The following is a 16,025-nucleotide window of genomic DNA, read 5'->3' on the forward strand; positions in this document are numbered from 1 at the left end:
GGGCCCCAGACACCGAGGGTGCAGCCAGGCCCTCCCTCGGACCCCAGCGCGCTGGCTTTCCAGGGACACAGCGAGTCCTGAGTTCGAGGACGCGAGCAGACCACCCCACGTGTCTGCGGGCCTGGGCCGGCCGGGCAGAGCCGTGAGCCCTGAGGTCAAAGCCCCGTCCTGGGGCCACAGCTCGTGCTCAGCGGGTGGAGGTGGGGCCCCCGGTGGTGGGAGGGGGGGCGGTCAGAACCATAGGCAGAGGGCACAGGCCTGTTGGGGGCCGCGGACGGGTCCAGGCCGAGCTCCGACAGACCCAGCAAGGGCGCACGGGGACCCGGTGCTCAGGCACAAGTGTCCGCCTGGTGCGGGATGCGGGACCGCAGCTGACTGCCTGCACGGGTGGGCGGAGACCGTCCTTCCTGGGGTGGGGGGGGTGAGCAGGGACGGTGGCCCAGGAGGTTGGGGCCGGGGGCCCCGGTCTGAGAGACGATCCCGGCCCGAAGGCAAGTGGCAGAGGTGTGTGGCCAGGCCCTGGGCGCTGGGGCTCAGGCTGCTGGCCCAGGCGCAGCTGCAGGGGGCTGGGGGGAGCAGCCCCCACCACGCTCCCCCAGGGGCCCTGACCCTGGGGGCCAGGTGCACGCTGGCTAGGGCGTCAGGCTGGCGGCCCGGCGCTGGGGTGGTCTTGCCTGACCGCGCCGGCCCTGGGGTTTGGGCTGCCCTCCGCCCTGGGGTCCTCCCCTGACGCCCCGCACGGCTGGCCAACACGAGCGACCTCTGCTTGGACCCCACACTCCGCCTCCAGCTCAGCCCTGCCTGGGATCCCAGGGCTCAGCATGGAGCAGGCTTTCCTGGGGGAGGGCCTGCCCTGTCTCAACTCTGCCTCCCTCCGAGGAAGCAGGGGCTGGGCGAGGCCGCCCCGCCCGCTGGGTCCAGGGCTCCTCGGCCCCTAAGCCGATAAGCCATCTTCCGTCCCAGAGACCCTCTGGCTTAGGCCGGCTTGGGCACGACACCTTGGATGACCTTGGCCCTGGGCTCCCTGCCGGCGCCAGGGGTGGCGACCACGGGGGGCAGCTGGGCACGCAGTTGGGGGCTGCGGTCCCAAGCTGTGCTCCAGCTCTTGACGCGGCCACGGGGAGGGCGGCAGCAGACCCAGGAGTCTCGGGGCTGGAGGCCCGGGCCAGGCCCCGGGGGGCATCCAGGGTGCAGCGCAGCAGACGTGCAGGGCCCCACTGAGCCCAAGACCCCTGCCCTGGCCCCAGGCTGGCACCGTGCTCTGTGACTTGAGGCCTGGGAGGGCCGTGTCTTGGGAAGTGGCCAGGGCGGGGGCTGGAGGTCTGGACAGGAAGGCTCCGAGGGGAAGCGTCCCTCTCACGGCTGTGTCCCTGCGGTCCGTCCGTGTCGTGGCCACGTCACGGGCGTCGTGTCCCCACGGTCCATCCATGTCATGGCTGCGTCACGGGCGTCGTGTCCCCGCGGCTCACCCGTGTCATGGCCGCGTCACGGGCGTCATGTCCCCGCGGTCTGTCCGTGTCGTGGCCGCGTCACGGGCGTCTGCTCTTCTGAGGCTGAATCACATTCCCCGGCCCGTGTGCCCCTCCGTCCTGTCAGTGGCCGCTGGGCTGCTTCCGCCTCTTGGCCATTGATGGATAACACTGTTGTGAACACGGGTGAACAAGTATCTCGCTGAGACCCGGCTGCCCGTCCTTTTGGGTCTACACCCAGAAGTGGACTCACCAGCTCGTGGAGTAGATCTGTTTTTAGTCTCTCAAGGCCCCTCTGGGCTGTTTCCCACGGCAGCCGCACCAGTTGACTTTCCCAGCAGCAGTCCACAAGGATTTCACTTTGTTCACATAGTAACTCTCCTTACAGCTTGTGAGGGGGTATCTTAGTGTGGTTTTGGCTTATGTTTCTCTAATAATTAGCGATTCTGAGCATCTTTTCACGCGCTTTTGGCCATTCACATATCTTTAGATAAATGTCCACGCGAGTCCTTTGCCCAGTTTTGAATCAGCTTGTGTTCTGTTGTCGAATTTTAGGAGTTCTGTGTATGTTCTCAATGCTGAGTCCTTAGTAGGTACGAAGTTTGCGGATGTTTTCTGCCATTCTGTGGCTTGCCTCTTGACCTGCTGATGCCGTCTTTTGATGCACAAACTTTTTAAATTTTGATGAAATCCAGTTTGTTCTTCTGTTGCCTGTACGTTTGGTGTTATGTCCCAGAAATGGATGCCAGGCCCAGTGTCAGGCAGCTTTTGCTGTGCTTTTTGCTGAGAGTTCTATAGTTTTAGGTCTTTGGTCTTTTTTAAGTTAATTTTTGTATGTGGGGTTTGGCAGGGGTCTCAACCTGGAAGGAGAGACCTGAGAAAGGGCCGGCGTGGTGGTGGGGGGAGCCCACTGCGGGCGCACGGGGGCCTGAGGGGGCCCATGAGGGAGCAGGTGGGTTGAGGGTGGGCCCTCCGGGGAGGCGCTGTGCGCATCACCGTGCGGACTCAGCATCGGTGCCGTCTATCCGGACGCCGCCCTGCACGCAGAGAGGGCACGGGCCCACTGGACCCCGGGCCACGTCCCCTGCCTGGGCTGGCCTGTGTCCCGAGGGGTGTGGGGTTCACCTCGGGGGTCTGCTTGCCTCTGGTGGCCCCGGACAGCGGGAGGGACCTGCTCTCCTGGGTAACCTTTGTCCCTGTCGCCGACCAGCTGAGGGAGTTGGTCACTTGGGCCTGCATGTGAGACTTTATGGCCCAAAATTGAGACAATCAGAACTGGCAACACCAGGCACCCCGAGTGTGGCTGGCATTACCTTCAGGAGGCTGGGCCCCCGCGAGCCCTGGGCGGCTGCTTGGCTGGAGCCAGACATGCAGAGCTGCTGGCCAAAGGCCTGGCGGGGTCAGGCACTGGGCCCCCACCCCACACACCCACCCGGCCCCCGCCAAGTTCCAGGCCTGGACTCCAGTCTGTAGACCTTTCTTAGGACTCAGCTTGTGGACGGGAGTGGAGGAAGCCTGGTGAAAGGCACAAGTCCCTTGAACTGTCACAACCTAGAGCTCACTGCTGCTCAGAGTGACTTCACAGACCCCTTGCTCACATGTGCATGCACATGTGTGTGCTGCGGGCACACGCATGTGGTTGCTGCCCGCATCGTGTACACATTGACCTCAGCACTCGCCCTGCGCGGCCCGCTGTGTGCCTGGCGGGGATCAATCTGGGGTCTCTGTTCTAAGCCAAATGGCCAGCCTCGCTGGGGCCGCGGCACTGACTGGCCCGTGGTTCAGTCCACTGCCCTCAGCAGAGGCGTCTCTGGGGCGTCTCCGGGTGCGCCGCGGTCTGCGGGGTGAGCTCCAGGGAGGGGAGGGCTCTGGTTTCTCATCCCCGCTCCCAGGCCCGTCCAGGGCTCCCCGCCCCGCTGGCCTGTGGTGGGAGGAGGCTCACGCTGTTCTCTCGTTGGCAGGTGAAGGGCGGATGACCGAGGCCTCCGGCGCTGCAGGGAGAGCCCTGGACGTCAGCGCACCTGGGAGCCCACGCCGCCCTGCGGTCGCGCACCTGGGAGCCGCGCCCCAGCCAGCAGCAGCCGCGCCGGCCTCCCGCCACCCGGAGGACAGGGAATGACCGTGGTGGCCCCGTGGGCCGGGGGGGTGGCGGAGTGTCCCTGAGGGGGTGCTGGGCCGCCTCCCGCGGCGGAAGCGCCATGCCAGCTGGAGCGGGGGCGCCAGGGCAGGGGCTGCAGCGGGCCACGGCCTCGCGCCCCCAGGCACGCTGAGCGCCGCCGCCCGGCACCGGCTCCTTCCGCCGGGGCGCGCGTGCGCGTGCGTGCGCCCGGCCCGAGCCTCTCGTCTCAGCATCGTCGTTCGTCGTCGTCATCCGAGCTCCCCCCGCGGCTGGTGGGCCCCTGGTGCTGCCCGGCCGGACCATGGGATGCCGGCAAAGCTCAGAGGAGAAAGAGGCGGCCCGGCGGTCGCGGCGCATCGACCGCCACTTGCGCTCGGAGAGCCAGCGGCAGCGGCGCGAGATCAAGCTGCTCCTGCTGGGCACCAGCAACTCGGGCAAGAGCACCGTGGTGAAGCAGATGAAGATCCTGCACAGCGGCGGCTTCAACCTGGAGGCCTGCCGCGAGTACAAGCCGCTCATCGTCTACAACGCCATCGACTCGCTCACGCGCATCGTGCGCGCCCTGGCCGCGCTCAAGATCGACTTCCACAACCTGGCCCGCGCCTACGATGCCGTGCAGCTGTTCGCGCTCACGGGCCCGGCCGAGAGCAAGGGCGAGATCACGCCCGAGCTGCTGGGCGTCATGCGGCGGCTGTGGGCCGACCCCGGCGCGCAGGCCTGCTTCGGCCGCTCCAGCGAGTACCACCTGGAGGACAACGCAGCCTACTACCTGAACGACCTGGAGCGCATCGCCGCCCCCGACTACGTGCCCACCGTGGAGGACATCCTGCGCTCCCGGGACATGACCACGGGCATCGTGGAGAACAAGTTCACTTTCAAGGAGCTCACCTTCAAGATGGTGGACGTGGGCGGCCAGCGGTCGGAGCGCAAAAAGTGGATCCACTGCTTCGAGGGCGTCACCGCCATCATCTTCTGCGTGGAGCTCAGCGGCTACGACCTGAAGCTCTACGAGGACAACCAGACGGTGAGTGCGTGGCGGGCTCCTCCTCGCCGCTGCAAGCGCCGGCCCCCGGGAAGGTGAGGCCCCTGGGGCGAGGTGGCAGCCGCTGCCGTCATTCAAGGGGAGCCTGGGCGGCTGCTGGCCCCAGCGAGGACCTCAGGGTCGCGCCTGCCGTCAGGACGTCCGCCTAGAGCGCAGCTCTCGGTCGCCGCTCCAGTCCAGTACCGCCGGCCCACTCTGACGAAGTAACCACCGTACCCGCAGCCCCGGGCAGGGAGACTGCCCCAGGCCACGGCGCCCTCAGAGCCCGTGGACCTCCCGGGGCGGGGAGGAAGGGGGGCTGACACCCTGAGAGGCTTCGCAGCAGGTGTGTGGGGAGGGGACCCGGCAGCGGGGCGGAGACTGGCTGCTCGGCAGGACTGGGGGCGCGGGCGGCCAGTCGCGGGTCCCTGCGGCGGTTCTGTAAGCACAGCGGCTCCCCCCATCCGAGCACCGGGCTTGGCCCTGGGAACCTGGGCCCCACGACCTGACCCCCTGAGCATCCGTCAGCCACGAGGTGAAGGACCTCCTCTGAGGTTTCGTCCCTGGGGTCGGGGACGGGCTGGGAATTCTTTCAGGCCCTCCTGCCAGGCTGAGGACCACCCTGTGGGCTGGGGGCTCAGCCTTGAGCCATGTGGGCCAGTATTGGAGGTTGCTGAGGGACAGCTGGGCTTGGGAGGCTTGACACTTGACTCTGGGGCTTGATGGTAGCTGCTGGGCAGGCTGGGAGGCAGGCCTCCGGCAAGGAGGCTGGGCAGTGGCCAGCAGGCCCAGCTAGGCAGGCGGCCCCGGCACCGGGAGCCACAGTGCTGGAGGCCGCTCAGCTGCAAGGGTGGTGTGGCTGGGCTGCCCCCCAGCATCGGATCTGAGACAGGCAGGACCCCTGGAGGGTCTGAGTCAGGCAGGAGCCCTGAGCAGAGACCTGGAGTCGGCCCTGAAGAGGTTTCCGATTTCAGCGTGGGGGGCCCGGCCAGCCCGCAGCCCCCGGGGCCAGCCCATCTCCCTCCCAAAGCTGTGCCCGCCTCTGCCCGCCCCCGCTGCTGGGTCCTGCATGTGATCCTGGGCAGCGGCGGGGTGGGGCCTTGCCGAGCACGGCCGAGGGTGTGGGGCCACCTGGCCTTCAAGGTGAAGTGGGCTGCCCAGACGGGTGTGTGCCCACCCGGGCTCCGCCCCCCGGCTCTCTGGCACCGGCTTGTTTCTGCTCCCCCCGGGCTGACTGGTGGTGGCCCTGGGCCCTGAGGCCTTCTGGAGGCCCGATCTCCGGGCCGCCTCCTGTGTCGTCTCCAGGACAGGAGGCCAGGCGGGGTGAATTCCCTCGGTGCCGGGCGGGGTGCCCAGGCTGTCGGCCGGCATGTCCTGCCGCGGAGCTTGTGCCCGCAGGAGTGCTGGGTCAAGAGGGGCGTGGGGGTCCGGGCCCCGGGGCGTCCTGTGTTGCACGGAGGAACGCGGCCGCCCTGTCCTCTGCACCCCACCCTGTCCAGCAGGTCTCAGCTCCAGCGTCACCCCCGCCCGGCAGGCGCCCACACGTTGCCACTCTGTACACCAGGGCCCCGTCATGTGTGGACAAGTGGCAGCCAGGCTGAGCCCAGTGGACAGTCAGGTGGACAGGCGGCTTCTCTGAGGCCCGTGGGTCATCCCAGAGGCTCTGGGGCCATCGCAGTATTTCCTGGAGCGAGAGCCCCCCCAGCCTGCCCCCGCCTGGGCGCGGCAGGCCTGGGGAGGTGACTGTTCGCCAGAAAAGGAGATTCTCAATGAGAAACTCACGCAGGGCTGGAAATTCACTGGATTCCAAGTGGTTCTGACCTTTCATGCTCCAGCAGCAGTATCTCTGGAAAACAAACACTGCCGGGTGGAGACAATGCCGCCCGTGAGTCCCGCCGCCGCTGGCCACAAGGGGGGCTGTCCGCCTTCGTCTCCAAGGGCCCTGGTGGAGGCTGGCCCTGAGAAACCAGAGGGGCCGGGACCCAGTGCCAGGCTCCAGACGCGGCCCCGCAGAGCCCCCCCCGCCCCCGCTTGGCGTCTGCAGCCTCGTCTCCCCCCGCCAGGACCCGCTCCCGCCCGCCGGCTTTTGCGTCAGCGTGTTGCCAAGGGTGACGTCAAGACCGCTGGGCTCGGGGCGTGTGCAGGGCAGCCCCTGGGCAGGAATGGATTCCGGGGTGTCTGTGGACCATGGCAGCCTGCGGAGCGCAGAAGTCGTGCCCAGCCTCGGCCATGATGCCGGGCCCTCATCCCAGAAGATTTCACGGGTCCTGAGTCGGCCTGGGCCCCATCCCCCGTGAGGTCCTGCAGCACCAGGAGGCCGTCCCTGTCCCCGTGCAGGGTTGCAGGCACCGGGGGCCGTCCCTGTCCCCGTGCGGGGCTGCAGGCACCGGGGGCCTTCCCTGTCCCCGTGGGGGGCTGCAGGCACCGGGGGCCTTCCCTGTCCCCTGTGAGGTCCTGCAGGCACCGGGGGCCTTCCCTGTCCCCGTGGGGGGCTGCAGGCACCGGGGGCCTTCCCCGTCCCCTTTGAGGTCCTGCAGGCACCGGGGGCCTTCCCTGTCCCCGTGGGGGGCTGCAGGCACCGGGGGCCTTCCCCGTCCCCTTTGAGGTCCTGCAGGCACCAGGGGCCTTCCCTGTCCCCGTGCGGGGCTGCAGGCACTGGGGGCCTTTCCCGTCCCCCGTGAGGTCCTGCAGGCACCAGGCGGCCATCCCTGTGCCCCGTCAGGTCCTGCAGGCACTGGGGGCCTTCCCTGTCCCTGTGTGGGACTGCCAGAGCTCAGCCCAGGGGTCGCCCATGGACGCCGTGGGCTGGCGCTGGTGCCTGGGTCCCTGTCTCGGCATGAGGACAGCTGCGAGGCCGATCCCACTGGCCCAGCCTGGCCGCCCCGCCCCACCCGCCCTCTGTGGAGCCCCCGCAGCCTGGCTGCCGGCCTCTGCCTGGGTGGAAAAGATGAGCTCAGCTGTGGCCCCCGTGGGTGCACACCTGCCCGGACAGCCCCCAGGGTGCCCCCTTGAGCGCCCTGCGGGCGGGACCCCAGCACCCTGCGGTCAGCCTGCTCCGGCCTTGGCCCGTGGACCCGCTGATGGACATGGGGCCTCTGCACGGCGGGGCCGCCAGAAGGGGCGGCCGAGGTGGCTGCGAGGTGTCGGTTCTCACGGTAGCACCCTCGGTGGCTGGCCGTGCTGTGGACTGTGGAGCGCTCAGCAGGCCTGCTGTATACCTGCTGTGCGCCTGCTGTGCGCCTGCTGTGTGCCTGCTGTATACCTGCTGTGTGCCTGCTGTATACCTGCTGTGTGCCTGCTGTATGCCTGCTGTATACCTGCTGTGCGCCTGCTGTGCGCCTGCTGTGCGCCTGCTGTGCACCTGCTGTATGCCTGCTGTGCGCCTGCTGTGCGCCTGCTGTATACCTGCTGTGCGCCTGCTGTATGCCTGCTGTGCGCCTGCTGTATGCCTGCTGTGCACCTGCTGTATGCCTGCTGTATACCTGCTGTGCGCCTGCTGTATACCTGCTGTATGCCTGCTGTGTGCCTGCTGTATACCTGCTGTGCGCCTGCTGTGCGCCTGCTGTGCGCCTGCTGTATGCCTGCTGTGCGCCTGCTGTATGCCTGCTGTGCGCCTGCTGTGCGCCTGCTGTATACCTGCTGTGTGCCTGCTGTATACCTGCTGTGTGCCTGCTGTATGCCTGCTGAGCGCCTGCTGTGCGCCTGCTGTGTGCCTGCTGTATGCCTGCTGTATACCTGCTGTGCGCCTGCTGTGCGCCTGCTGTATACCTGCTGTGCGCCTGCTGTATGCCTGCTGTGCACCTTCTGTGGGTACGAGGCCCAGGTGGGGCCAGAGGCCATGGTGAGCCTGAATATCCAGGGTTCAGGAGCTGAGGTGGGGGCACTCACCCCAGCACAGCTGAAAGTCATGTCTGCAGACCCTCTTGCTGCCTAGGGACTCTGCCCCTTCTCTGGGACCTGGCAGGCACATCTCCCAGGGGTGATTGCACTTCCTCACAGGGCTAGTTGCAGGAAGCCTGGTGTTCCCGCCACTCTCCAGCAGTCGCTGGTCAGCCGTGTTGTCTGTGTTGAGGTCTCGGGTGGGGACACGGGGACATGCTTTTTAGGGGTCAGTGTGTGCCCAGCAGCCCCTCCTGGTCCTGGGGAGCCCCTCCCTACCCCCAGACGGTCGGCAGGGCCTGGCACACAGTGGCACGCCGCAGACGTGGCCAGGGTCGGGAAGAGCCAATGGCTGGGGCCCTGGCTTCTAGGGCACAGCTGAGAGGGAGCCCCTGCAGGTGCTGCTAGGGGGGCCCTCCAGGCTGTCCTACAGGTCCTGTGACCTGCCACCCGAACGCCACGCTTTGTCCTTCAGCCACAAAAGGGTGCACGTTTCAGTGCTGTGAGAGGATCATCGTCACAAAACAGCGCTGTCCGTGAGTGTCGCAAACCAGCCATCACCTGCTGGTGACAGAGCCGGAGGGTGCGGTTGGAAGGGGGAGACGCCAGGCGTGGGCGACACCCAGCTTAGATTGGAAGGGGCTTGACACAGCCTCCAGGGCCCTTCCCAGGCAGCTCCGTGGATGGGGAGGCCAAGGCCGAGGTCACCATCGTGGGCCCAGGGCTGGGAGCCAGGGTGTGGACAGTGCGCGGGCCTGGGGGGGCTTGAGCGGCCACTGGGGTTGGTGCCGCCCCAGTAGCACGCCGCTCAGAAGCAGGACCCCCAGGGAGCCCCAGCAGAGCACGCACCCCCCCCCGCCTCCTGTCCCCTACCCGGCTGCGGTCACATTCGGAGGCCACCCGCCTCCCTCCCGGCTGCAGTCTCCCTGCAGCTCCTTCCGGTTTCACAGGGTGCCGGGGCCACACGCAGTCTTGACCTCTGCACACCACGTTGACCTGGGGACTGTAGAGATCCCCTGGACGGGAGCCTGAGGTGAAGGCAGCCCCAGGGGGCTGGGTGCCTGGCAGGGCCGTGACGGCACCTCCCGCCCCAGCTGCAGTAGGCACAGGGCTCAGCTGGCCATGCTGTCCCTCCCCGCAGACGTCCCTGGCACGCACGGCCCGGCCCTGTCTCTCTGTGGCCCGTCACCCCTCCCAAGGAGGCCCACGGGGCCGGATGCGCGCTCGCGGCCCGAAGCCGCTGCCGGCGCTCGTGGGCACTGGCTGCCTCCGCCCGGGCACCTCCGGCCCTGGCACCGCCTGGGGCCCCTGCTCCTCCACCCAGCCCTCATCCCAGCCCCCCTCAGCGGCGGAGGGCATCTGGTCCTCCCCTCGCGGGCCCTGGGCTTCGCGTGGGGGCGGGGGAGGGCAGGTGGAGAGGCAGCACCCGCGGCGACCCTCCCCTGGCAGGTCAGCCTCCCTGGCGCCTGCGGGCAGCCCTCGATGGGCACGTGCCCGCTGACATTTCAGTCCCGGAGCGGCCCGCCCTGCCCTGCCTCTCCAGACGCTGAGCACAAGGCCCTGCGCCCCCTGCCCCGTCACGCCCGCCGCTCCCAGGGCTCTTGCCTTCTTCTCCCTTGGCCAGAGTCAGCTGCCAGCGGTCAGCCGGAGGGAAGGACGGACCTTCCCACAGCCCCACTCCTCACTGTGGGTCCTTGTGGGTGTGCCCCTCCATGGTGGCCGCCTCCTGCCATGACCCTGGAGGCCCCCCCAGGCCATCAGTGGACACAGTGGGGCAGCCGGGACACCCCACCCCCACCCCCCAACCCCGTCGCTCTGCCTTCACTGCGTGACCCGGTGGACTCTGCTGGGGGGTGTCCACGTGTTCCCGGATCTGAGGCTGGGGTCCTCCGCCTCAAAGACAGATCAGGGTCAGCCTCTTGCCAGGTCTTGGGCTCTGTAGGCAGGGCTGCCACCGCCACCCCCCCCACGCTGCACCCCCATCCCTGTGAGGCCCGCGGCGGCTGGTGGACATCACGTTAGCAGCCTGAGATCAGCCAGGTGAGAGCGGTGACACGGCGGACATCGGCAGATGCTACGGCCACCCCCCCCCCAGGTGGACGTTAAAGGGCCCCCAGCTGCCTCTAGGCGGTGCTGACCCCGTGTCCCTGCCTGGCAGGCTTACTCTTGAGTGAATAACGGCACTCGCCGCTGGCCTCCTTGTAGAGCCGCCCCGCAACCCCTTGGCGCCCCCCTGCTCTGGGCCTGCGGCCACGCACGTCATTTCTGCCCACGTTCGCCCCGCTGGGGGACGGGCCTTTGCCAGAACTGTTCACGCTCTCCGTGGCTGGGGAGTTGATGCTCTGTGCAGAGGGGCCGCCGGGAGCCACGGGCGCTGCTGCGTCCGTCAGCGTGTTAGCGGCCGGCCCCGGGATCTCCCCAGGACAAGACCCCCTTCCTTCTCCGAGGTCACGCAGGGACCGCATGGCGCAGCCCCTGGAGGCTGAGACTGGTTTTGTTAGGGCCCGGCCGGGAGGCAGCCCCAAGCAGCAGCCTGGGGGCCATCCTGCCCCAGAGACCAGTGTGCGGGCAGAAGGGCCCCGACACTGGGGGTAGGCCTCGGGGCGAAGCTGGGGATGCTGGCCCGGGCTCCACCTTGCCAAGCTCGCTGGGGTCACGGGGTGGCTGGGGATAGCCCCTTGAGGCAGGACTGAGGGGTTTGGGGACCCCCCCCGGGTGAGTCCAGCCACCTGGCCTCTGCAGCCCCCAGCTCTGTCCATATGCGCCCCCAGCGCATCTGTGCTCAGCGGGACCCCAGGGCAGAGGGTCCTCCCAGCTCGCAGCCACCAGGCCCCGGGGTAATTAATCTCCCGAGCGCGTTAGCCCTGCTTCTCACACACACTCATCAGAGCGGCCCCAGATCTTAAGACGCAGGTTATTGTTTTAAGGGGTTTCTGTAACCAGAGACGTGCAAGACAGCTCCTCTGCTTACCAAAAACGGGCTCCAGGGAGCAGGCTGAGAGCTCCGGGGCTGCTCGGGGGCCTTGGTGCTGACAGAACACCCACAGGCCCCGCCAGCTCTGACAGCCCAGTGTTTGGGTTAAGATCTGAATACGGTCAGCAACAGGGAGGGAGCCCCCCGATGGAGCAGGTGCCCCGCCCCGTTGTCCGCACCTGGCTCCCCACTGGACTTGGGTCCTCGATCCAGAGACCAGCTCAGCTCAGCAGGCCCCGGGGGCCTGGGCTGCAGCACAGCCCTCCCCGCCCCCCGCCGCCTCCCCCGTTGGGGCCTCTTGTCTCAGGCACTGGCTCTGACGTCACGAACAAAAACCAGTCACCCAGCGGTCCCGGGCTCGCGCCCCGAGGTTCCCGCTGAGGCTCGCCCAGGCCGCGGCCCCGCACATCTCTGCTGCCCTCCAGGGACCCCGGCGGCGGTCCTGACCGAGGCGGCCCAGGCCTCGCATGGCCAGTCCTGCGTTCCCCAGAAGCCATGACCTCCAGGCCTGTGTCTCAGGCTCCGGGAAACCTGGCCTGTGGCCAGCGACCAGCTGCTGAGGACGGAAGAGATGGGCACAGTGACCCAGGCAGCCCGCGCTTCGTGCACGGCCGCCCCCTCCAGCTCACCCGCCGGAGGACAGGGCCCCGGGAGGCAGGAGGGCAGGCCTCGGCCACACGCGGGTCCAGCCTTCCAGGGACAGGACCCAGTTTTGACGTCGGCCGTTCCCGGTGTCCGCGGGCCCGGGGCTCTGGGGCTGGCGCTCGGACAGAGGGCAACACCAGGCAGTGCACTGTAGACCCTGCGTGGCCGCCGCGGCCTCCCCGGCCCGGCCTGCTGGCTGCGAAGGCTGTGGGAACCTCAGGACGCCTCCTTTCCTCTCTCACACTGGACACTCGGGTGGCTGGGCCCCCACGTAGCACGAAGCGCCCCCAAGGCCAAGGCCAGCCCATCCCAGCGTGACCGAGCTGACCCAGGGAGCCTGCTGGTGGCCATCCTGCCCCCTGACCCCCGCAGTCCGGCTCAGACCTGCCAGGGTCAGGCTGCAAGTGCCCCTCGGTATCGCGGCGCCAAGGCCGGGGCCACCCCGGCGGGGATGAGGCAGTGCCGGGCTGCGTGGCCGCTGGGCGCTCCCCTGACGCCCAGGCCTAGCAGACTGGGCGCTCTGCTGGACAGCTGGGAGCCCGTGGGGGCTCAGAGCCTGGGCCCCATTGAGGCCAGCACCCTCCCTCTCTGGGCCTGACTCTGGGTGTGGCGGGGATCAGGATACGGGGGCTCTGTGCCCGTCAGAGCAAGTGCTCCACGCGTGGCCTTGGGACTCTGGGAGTCGATCCTAACTCATTCCCCGCCTGCGCCCCTGAAGTTACAGGCCGCCCCCTGTCCCCGTCCCCCCTGCCCGGGGCTCTGCTGGCCACCCGTGGGCTCAGGAGCCGCGTTTCTGGCTGAGATCCCGTCGGTCTCTGAGGTTCAGTGAGAGCAGGGCACTGATGCATGTGTCTGGGGCGTGGGGGCCGGCTGGTCATGCCAACTCCTGGTGCACAGCTGGGCCAGGCGGGCAGGGCCCCAGCCAGGGCCCCCGCATTCGTCCTGAGAGCGGGGTGGCAGCCTGCCCGTGTAGCTGCGGCTGTCCCCGCCCGGCCCCTGAGGACGCGGGGCGCCCCCAGGCCAGCGTGGCCGTGGGGGGTTGAGCACGCCTGACCTGAGGCGCCCCGGTGGGACCCGGGCCGCGGTCCCTGGGAGGACCAGGGCGCCTTTGTGCAGACCTCTAAGTGCCCTGACGCAGATGGCTCGCCGAGCCTCCCCGTGAGGGACCGGGGACCTCCTGGGGAGGGGGCGCTGGGCAGGGCGGCGGGGGCGTCCGGCGAGCTGCCCCAGGCCGGGCTTCCGCTGCTCCTGGCACGTTTGGGGTGGCTTTCAGGCCATTAGGGCCTGAGCACAGCTTCCCTGCAGCCTGTTATCTTGTTTAAACAGCGCTGCTGTTTGAAGGGGTAGGCCTGGCCACGCGGTTACCACGAGCCTCACAATTGTCCCTGCGGGGCGGGCAGGGGATGGGCCTCCAGAACACAACACCCCCGCCCCCCACGAAGCCCCATCTGTCGATGGCCCCAGGGCTGTGGGGCCCAGCCCCGCCCCCCCGCCCGCCTGGGATGCAGGGAGCCACCCCCTGGGGTGGGGTGAGGTTGGGCCTTTTGCTGAGCCCCTTTCTGGTCCCTGGGGCTGGGGTCCGAGTGCCGTGAGTACGCGGGAGGTGAGGGTGAGACGCACCCCCCCACCCCTGAGTGTTAATCCCAGTGCCGCTCACTGATCCCCACTCTGACCCCTGACCCGAACCGGGGCTGCCTGTCTGCAGGGGGCGGCAGGCGCTGGGGGAAGGTCAGGGCCCTGACGGGGGGCACATGGAGTCGTGGAGTCGGGTCCTGGGACACAGCACCGACCCCGGGCAGGACCGCGCCCGTCCTTCTCAGCCCGGCGGGGCAAGGGGTCGAGGGCCAGGGCAGGAGAAGCGGCAGGCGGCCCCGCTGCCCCCATGCTGACCGTGGCTCCAGGCCATCCCCGCAGAGCAGCCCCTGGCAGCACGGGGCTCCCGCGCCCATCAGCCTCACTAACCCAGTCCTGGGTCCAGGGCAGCCGGCGCCCGGCCTCATGAGAGGAGGAAGTGGGCATCGCTGACTCGATTGGTCTGGATGTGACCCCAGTCACCCAGTTCTTTTCCCCGGCCGCCTGCCCTCTTCCCAAGGCCGCTGGGAGCAGGGTTTAGGGTGGGGGCCGGTGGGGACCGCGGGTGGCTCTGGCCATCAGAGGCTCTCCCTGGGGCCGAGCGGTCCTCAGCCCACGTGGTGTACACGGGGGACTCGGGAAGGAGTGAGGCCCAGAGCCTGTGGGGCGGCCATCCAGGCCGACATGGCCACAGGGCACCCTGCGGTCACCGCCCCTCCCCCGCCCCCAGGAGGCCCACCCACCAGCAGCAGGTCCCCAGAAGGACCACCCCCTTCCCTGCCCCATGCCCCCCGCCGGGGGCCGTGAGGTCTGCCGAACCCCGAACCCCCAGGGGCCCTCCCCCGCTGCAGCACGTAGCCGGCAGTGGGTGGTGCCGCCTGGCCCAGCCTGAGGGTCTGGGTCTGCGACGCTGTGGGCGGGGGCTGCCTCCCCAGTTGCCGTGGAAACGGCAGGACTGTGTTCAGCCGCACTGGTGGCACAGACTTGGTGGTGGGAAGGGCCCGCGGGGCCGTGGGCGTTCCCAGGCCCCCTGTGGGCAGCCCAGCCAGGACCATGCCTGCCCCCGTGTCTGTACAGGCGGTGGTCACTGCACGCTGGCGGGGGTGAGCCAGGCTCATGGGCCCTGCCCTCCCGGGGACTCGTCCATGTCCACCCCCACGATCCGCCTGGGAGCAGAGGTCTGAGTTGCCGCCCCAGGCCTCCAGCCTCTGCCTCTAGCCACCTCCTCCCTGTCCCCAGGGGGCCCTCCTGCCTGCGCCCCTCAGCCCGAGCGCTGTAGCCACAAGCCGGCCCTGCACCCCGCCCCTGACTCACGACAAGCTGGAGCCCAAAGGGAAAGGCACAGTGGAGGATGAGGACCTTTAGTGGATGCTGGGGGGGGGGGGATGGGTAGGGCGGACCCTGGGGCTTCATACCGCCGGGCAGCCTGCGATCCGGGCCTGGTCCCTTTCCCGTGGAGCCCAGGGCCAGGGGCGCCCCAAGTGCAGCCTCTGCCTGCCGCCCACCCCCCGCAGCCTCCCAGCAGGGCCCCCTGGCATCCCCAGGCTGTACTAGACTTTTCCGCAGCTTTGCACGAAGACGACACCGCCCTCTCTCAGCCACAGGCCGCAGCCCCCACTCGGGCGGCAAGCGTGTCTGCGCAGCTGCTGGGACCTCGGGACAGACGGGGTGTGAGGCTGGGGTCCACTCGCCCTGTCCTCAGCGGAGGAGACCCGCCCAGCTGGGCTCAGGGTGGGCCAGGGAGGTCCTGGGGGCTCCTCCCGCCCGGGGCACAGGGCTGGACGTCAGCTGCCTTCCCGGCCGTGGAGGAGGGGGCGGTCAGTGCCACACTGAGGCTGGCTCCCCCGACAGGCCTGCGGCGCCCTCACACCCCACAGGCCGCCCCCCACGGCCAGGCACAGGCTCCACGGATCTTGTTTATGCGGCACTGCCTTGGCGTCCAGCCCCGATGGACCCTCCCTGCTCGGGCCAGTGAGCCAGGTGCCGCCAGGCGTCCCCGCCACCCGGCCCCCACCCTCGGCGCCCGCAGAGCCTGGCACTGTGGTGAACGGAGCTCATTCACGCCCGCAGCCCAGTCTTCCTGCCTGAGAGGCGGGATTCACAGCTCCCGAGAACAAACACCCCAGGCTGGTCCTGCAGCAGGCAGACCGGGGCCTTCCTGGACCAAGGCCTTGTGCTGGGCTGTGCTCTGGGCCCCACGGAGCCGAGTGAGCGTCCGGGCCTCACCCTGCCGCAGCGTCCCCTCGGGCTGCCTGCCGCCCCATCCTGGCCTCGCAGGGCCCCCCCGCCCCCCGGCCCAGGACACCTGGCCTTGCGTCTCTAAGTCAGCACGTGTTGGCTACTACG

The 16,025-nt window shown here is 68.9% G+C and overlaps 2 protein-coding genes across 3 annotated transcripts in view; one reads left to right on the forward strand and one right to left on the reverse strand.

Annotated features, from left to right (window-relative positions):
• RSPH14 (radial spoke head 14 homolog) overlaps window positions 1-16,025 on the reverse strand; it is a 49,654-nt gene that overhangs the window by 17,256 nt on the left and 16,373 nt on the right. The window lies entirely within an intron of this gene.
• Window positions 1-16,025, forward strand: part of GNAZ (G protein subunit alpha z) — a 29,624-nt gene that overhangs the window by 9,763 nt on the left and 3,836 nt on the right. Inside the window, exon 2 of the mRNA XM_043434351.1 lies at window positions 3,431-4,612. Within this exon, the coding sequence (XP_043290286.1) occupies window positions 3,890-4,612 (723 nt within the window). The 5' untranslated portion in view covers window positions 3,431-3,889. The remainder of the gene's footprint in view (window positions 1-3,430; window positions 4,613-16,025) is intronic.

This window comes from Cervus canadensis, chromosome 1 (genome assembly GCF_019320065.1).
Source record: "Cervus canadensis isolate Bull #8, Minnesota chromosome 1, ASM1932006v1, whole genome shotgun sequence".
In the NCBI taxonomy this organism is placed as follows: domain Eukaryota; kingdom Metazoa; phylum Chordata; class Mammalia; order Artiodactyla; family Cervidae; genus Cervus; species Cervus canadensis.